This window comes from Drosophila innubila, chromosome X, assembly GCF_004354385.1.
Source record: "Drosophila innubila isolate TH190305 chromosome X, UK_Dinn_1.0, whole genome shotgun sequence".
In the NCBI taxonomy this organism is placed as follows: domain Eukaryota; kingdom Metazoa; phylum Arthropoda; class Insecta; order Diptera; family Drosophilidae; genus Drosophila; species Drosophila innubila.
The window spans coordinates 36,608,390-36,614,226 of NC_047626.1; the positions used below are offsets into that span (position 1 = coordinate 36,608,390).

The 5,837-nt window shown below is 54.5% G+C and overlaps 1 protein-coding gene across 1 annotated transcript in view; it reads left to right on the plus strand.

Moving 5' to 3' along the window:
* Positions 1-5,701: 5,701 nt before the first annotated feature.
* LOC117794014 overlaps positions 5,702-5,837 on the plus strand; it is a 164,865-nt gene continuing 164,729 nt past the window's right edge. Inside the window, exon 1 of the mRNA XM_034634476.1 lies at positions 5,702-5,760. Coding sequence (XP_034490367.1) covers positions 5,702-5,760 — 59 coding nt within the window. The remainder of the gene's footprint in view (positions 5,761-5,837) is intronic.

Consider the following 5,837-nt stretch of genomic DNA (forward strand, 5'->3'; position numbering starts at 1 on the left):
TTCCGAAGAAGGTAAGGGCCTTCGTACTTTGGTGCGGGTTTCGCGGCGAAACCTTCAGGAGCGTTAGACAGGACGTGGGCTCTGACGAGACGAGACTCTGTAACTCAGGCATCACCGCGCCGTCGGAGGTTATAATGTCGTGCTTGGTCGATCGTGGCACGTTGGGTATTCTCCTTGACGATCTTGAAGGTGTCCAACAGCTGTTTCGCCTTGTCGCCGGTGCTGCGGGTTCTCTTCCAATGCTAGGGGTGACTTCGTCGTATAGTGCTCCTGGTAACCGTGGTTCCCGACCTGGACGAGGAATGCTGGGCTGAATCCCGTCGTCCGAGATACTGGTGTTTATGGCAAGCATAATCTGCGGCAGCAACTCATCCCAAGTGTTTTAGTTTCCTGGATTCTCTGTGCCAACATCGTCTTGATCGTCCGGTTCGCTCGCTCCGTCGGGTTTTGTTGTGGACTGTAAGGCGCAGTGTGTTGGATTCCATACCGGCAGTCTTGCAGAATGTGCGGAAGGAGCGGCTAGTAAACTGCGTCCCGTTGTCGCAGACAAAACGCTGTGGTACTCCAAATCGACACAAGATGGTCTCTCGAAGGCCTCGCTCCAGGTGTGCGGATGTGGCTTTCCGTAACGGGACGAGTTCGACCCACTTGGTGAAAGCAACGAAGAACACGAGCAGCATCGTGTTCCCATGCTTGGAACGGGGAAGCGGACCGATAAAATCCGAGCAAAGTGTACTGAACGGCTCGTCCACTTGCCGCGTCAGCATCTCCCCAGCAGGTTTCAGCTGGCTCACCTTAAACTTCTGACACGCCTCACATCGTTTGACGTATCGTGCTACGTCGCCGAATAGACCAGGCCAATGACGTTGAATTATCCGCACTATGGTCTTCCGAATACCCAAGTGTCCTGCCGTCGGGTGGTCGTGACATTCGGCTAAGACCCTGGTCGGTAGTCAAATCCGACGCACAGCCATGGCACATACTTCTTTCTTCTGATCGATGACCCAAGTGCCGGTACACTTGGCCCCTCTCGATGGTGAAGTTCGGGAACTGATCCGGTGTCTCGAGAATCCGTTTGCTAAGGCGAGTGATCCATTTGCACTGTGGTGCCTCTTCCTGTGGGAGCTGGGCTATTACCCCAAGGGTTGGCGAGACAAGGCGTCGGCCACGATGTTCTGCTTCCCACGGCAATGAACGTCGAACTGATAATGTTGTAGTTCTAGTGCCCAGCGCGCAATCCGTCCGTTCGGATTATCGATGCTGTTGAGCCACTTCAGAGCGAGATGGTCTGTTATTACGTCGAACCGGTAGCCTTTCAAGTAACAACGAAGCTTACGGATAGCCCAGACTATTGCCAGGCACTCCTCTCAGTAGCGGAATAGTTAACTTCGGCTTTGTCCAACCGGCGGCTAACGTAGGCGATGACTCGTTCGGCTCCTTCGTGTTCCTGGGTGAGAACTGCCCCCAGTCCACAGTCATTGGTGTCGGTCTGTAACGCGAACTTCGAACTAAAATCTGGGCATGCCAGAACGGGTTTCTCGGTCAATCGCTTCTTAACTTATTCAAATGCGGACTGCTGCCTGGGATTCCACTCCCACTTCTGGCCTTTCTTGAGCAAAGTCGACATTAGTTGAACGATGGCTGCGAAGCGGCGATACCAGGACGCGATCCTAGGCAGTGACGGAGTTCTCGGCACGACGTGGGCTGCAGTAATTCTCGCACGGCTGCGATTTTATCCGGGTCTGTATGGATCCCGTCTCCATTGACGACATGTCCGAGATATACCAACCGACGCTGAAAGAACTTGCACTTCGCTTTGTTGAGGCGTAGGTTCGCCTTCCTGAGCCTCCGCAACACCTCGCCAAGTTGCGCACGTGCTCTTCCAGGGTGGAACCGATAACTACGATGTCGTCCAGATATGCAAAGGCGAATGGTTCCATCTCGGGTCCGATCACGCTGTCCAAAGCTCGCTGAAAGTGGAGGCGCCCAAAGGGCTTGACCTTCAGGAAACAGTCCCTCCCGGGTACTGTGAACGCCGTGTACTCTCGGCTACCTCTATTCAATCGATTTGGTAGAGGGCAACTCATCCTCGTCGAAGTTGACGCCACTGGCCGTTGACAGCACCTCATCCAAATCGCCATTGTCCAGTGCGCTGCTAAGTATATCTCGGATACCTCTCGATGAAGGTGAGTTGTCGTCATCGCGTGCATTGGTCGCGATGCTGTCGTCTGAATTATACGGCGAGTGCACCACGTAACCGGCGTTCCGGGGACGCCGAGGATATTTTTCACTTTGCCCGGTGCGGTCCCGCAAGATGAGGCCATCTGCCTCGGAGGGGTCGAAAATCTCGGAGTTCCGCATTGGGTACGGGTAGTTGGGATCCCAGGGCTGGAAGAGCAATCGCCTTTGCTCCATTGTCGCTTCGCCTGTGAAAAAAATAAGAGAAGGAACGAAGGTTTAACGCTGGGCCTACGCACCGTTCGTGGATACTTGGGTCGTAGTATCTGGAGACGTAAGGGTTTGATACGTAATAGCTCGAGACGGTGTTAGTTGTCAATGGGCCAAGGAATGGGCATTAGTTTCGGGCGTCGTACGTAGGATCCTCCTCTTTGGGGGTTCCAGGCTCAGAATTCGCATGATAAGCCTTGAGGTCTGCGAGGTTGGCGACCCGACGTCGAGTTAAACCCACGCGTTGCAGTCGTACCACATTCGGGAGATGAATTTCCGAAGAAGGTAAGGGCCTTCTGCACGGTGCGAGCTTCGCGGCGAAACCTTCAGAAGAATTAGACAGGACGTGGGTTTTGACGAGGACGAGGCTCTGTAACTCCGGGCGCCACACACGTCGTCGGAGGTTATAATGTCGTGCTTGGTCGATCGGCACGTTGGGTATTCTCCTGACGATCTTGAAGGTGTCCAACAGCTGTTTCGCCTTGTCGCCGGTGCTGCGGTTCTCTTCCGACGCTAGGGGTGACTTCGTCGTATAGTGCTCCTGGTAACCATGGCTCTCGACCTTGGACGAGGAATGCTGCTGAATCCGTCGTGTCCGAGATACTGGTGTTTATGCAAGCATAATCTGCGGCAGCAACTCATCCCAAGTGTTTTAGTTTCTTGGATTCTCTGTGCCAACATCGTCTTGATCGTCCGGTTGCTCGCTCCGTCGGGTTTTGTTGTGGACTGTCAAGGCGCAGTGTGTTGATTTCCATACCGGCAGTCTTGCAGAATGTGCGGAAGGAGCGGCTAGTAAACTGCGTCCCGTTGTCGCAGACAAAACGCTGTGGTACTCCAAATCGACACAAGATGGTCTCTCGGAAGGCTCGCTCCAGGTGTGCGAATGTGGCTTTCCGTAACGGGACGAGTTCGACCCACTTGGTGAAAGCAACGAAGAACACGAGCAGCATCGTGTTCCCATGCTTGAACGGGAAGCGGACCGATAAAATCGAGCAAAGTGTACTGAACGGCTCGTCCACTTGCCGCGTCAGCATCTCCCCAGCAGGTTTCAGCTGGCTCACCTTAAACTTCTGACACCTCACATCGTTTGACGTATCGTGCTACGTCGCCGAATAGACCAGGCCAATAATGACGTTGAATTATCCGCACTATGGTCTTCCGAATACCCAAGTGTCCTGCCGTCGGGTGGTCGTGACATTCGGCTAAGACCCTTGGTCGGTAGTCAAATCCGACGCACAGTTTCCATGGCACATACTTCTTCTTCTCTGATCGATGACCCAAGTGCCGGTACACTTGGCCCTCTCGATGGTGAAGTTCGGGAACTGATCCGGTGTCTCGAGAATCCGTTTGCTAAGGCGAGTGATCCATTTGCACTGTGGTGCCTCTTCCTGTGAGGCTGGGCTATTACCCCCAAGGGTTGGCGAGACAAGGCGTCGGCCACGATGTTCTGCTTCCCACGGCGGTAATGAACGTCGAACTGATAATGTTGTAGTTCCAGTGCCCAGCGCAATCCGTCCGTTCGGATTATCGATGCTGTTGAGCCACTTCAGAGCGAGATGGTCTGTTACACGTCGAACCGGTAGCCTTTCAAGTAACAACGAAGCTTACGGATAGCCCAGACTATTGCCAGGCACTCCTTCTCAGTAGCGGAATAGTTAACTTCGGCTTTGTCCAACCGGCGGCTAACGTAGGCGATGACTACTGTTCCTTCTTCGTGTTCCTGGGTGAGAACTGCCCCAGTCCACAGTCATTGGTGTCGGTCTGTAATGCGAACTTCGAACTAAAATCTGGGCATGCCAGAAAGGGTTTCTCGGTCAATCGCTCTTAACTTATTCAAATGCGGACTGCCTGACCACCCCACTTCTGGCCTTCTTGAGCAAAGTCGACATTAGTTGAACGATGGCTGCAGCGGCGATACCAGGACGCGATCCTAGCAGCGACGGAGTTCTCGGCACGACGTGGCTGCAGTAATCTCGCACGGCTGCGATTTTATCCGGGTCTGTATGGATCCCGTCTCCATTGACGACATGTCCGAGATATACCAACCGACGCTGAAAGAACTTGCACTTTGCTTTGTTGAGGCGTAGGGTTCGCCTTCCTGAGCCTCCGCAACACCTCGCCCAAGTTGCGCACGTGCTCTTCCAGGGTGGAACCGATAACTACGATGTCGTCCAGATATGCAAAGGCGAATGGTTCCATCTCGGGTCCGATCACGCTGTCCAAAGCTCGCTGAAGTGGAGGGCGCCCAAGGGCTTGACCTTCATGAAACAGTCCCTCCCGGGTACTGTGAACGCCGTGTACTCTCGGCTACCGCGGGCCATGGGGATCTGCCAGTACCTACTCTTTAGGTCCAACGTTGACTTGTACCGAGCATTGCAAAGCCGCTCCAGTATGGTGGATCCGAGGCAATGGATATGCATCGGGATCGAATCCGCATTCAGCTGTCGATAGTCGATGCATCCGAACGACGCCAGTCTGCTTTCCCACGAGCACAATGGGAGCGCTATGGGACTTTAGACGGCTCGATGCATCATTCTCCCAGCTCATCGACTTGCTCGTCGATTATCCGCTGCATGGCTGGGTCTCTTCGTATCTCTGCTTGATGGGGCGGTCATCCTCATGGTGATCACATGCTCGGCGATATGGGTGACCCCGGACAAGGTGTCGAAATTGGCCGGTTCTCGGTCCAAGAACTCCTGTACCCAGGGTTCCAGCCCAGGTTCCACCACCTGGATGCCCTTTCTTCACCAGGACCGTCGTCTCTCGGCCTCCTGAAGTGGAGACGCTCCAGGGCTGTTGCCATGCAACAGATCTCTTTCGTGGTTCCCCCAAAGTGACGTGGACGTTGAGATGGCCTGCCATCTTCAAGTGGCCCCCGTGAACGCAACCAGGTGGAACCTCGGTCCTCCGACGTCGTTATCCGGTGGTCATCCCTTGCCATCCACTTGAGCCCATATCTTGTCGATGTCTGCAACTGCTGTTGGCGCTGAAAATTTGGAAGGGTCATTGGGAAACGAGATCAACACGTCGTAGCCTGTATTAGAGGTCATCAAAACATGTTGTGCCTGGGGCATATCCATACAGAGGCGATGTCAGCGTGCCTGACTGAAGACGGCCGTTGCTACTTTGGGTACTGAGTGTATCAAGGTGGTGGTCCCCGAAGGGCGGGGACGTTGAGATGGCACGCCATCTTCGGCGGCCCCGTGAACACCGCTGGAAAACTCCGTCTCCTTATCCCTTACCATGGTACTGCATGGTCGCAGGGGAGGCGCCCGTCTCCGGCAGCGCCCGTGACGCAGTCAGGGTCATCCGGTATTGTTGGCGCATGTCCTCGGTCGGCACCGCCCGTTTTATAAAAATTCTCCCCGTGGTAGCACCAGCCACTGAAC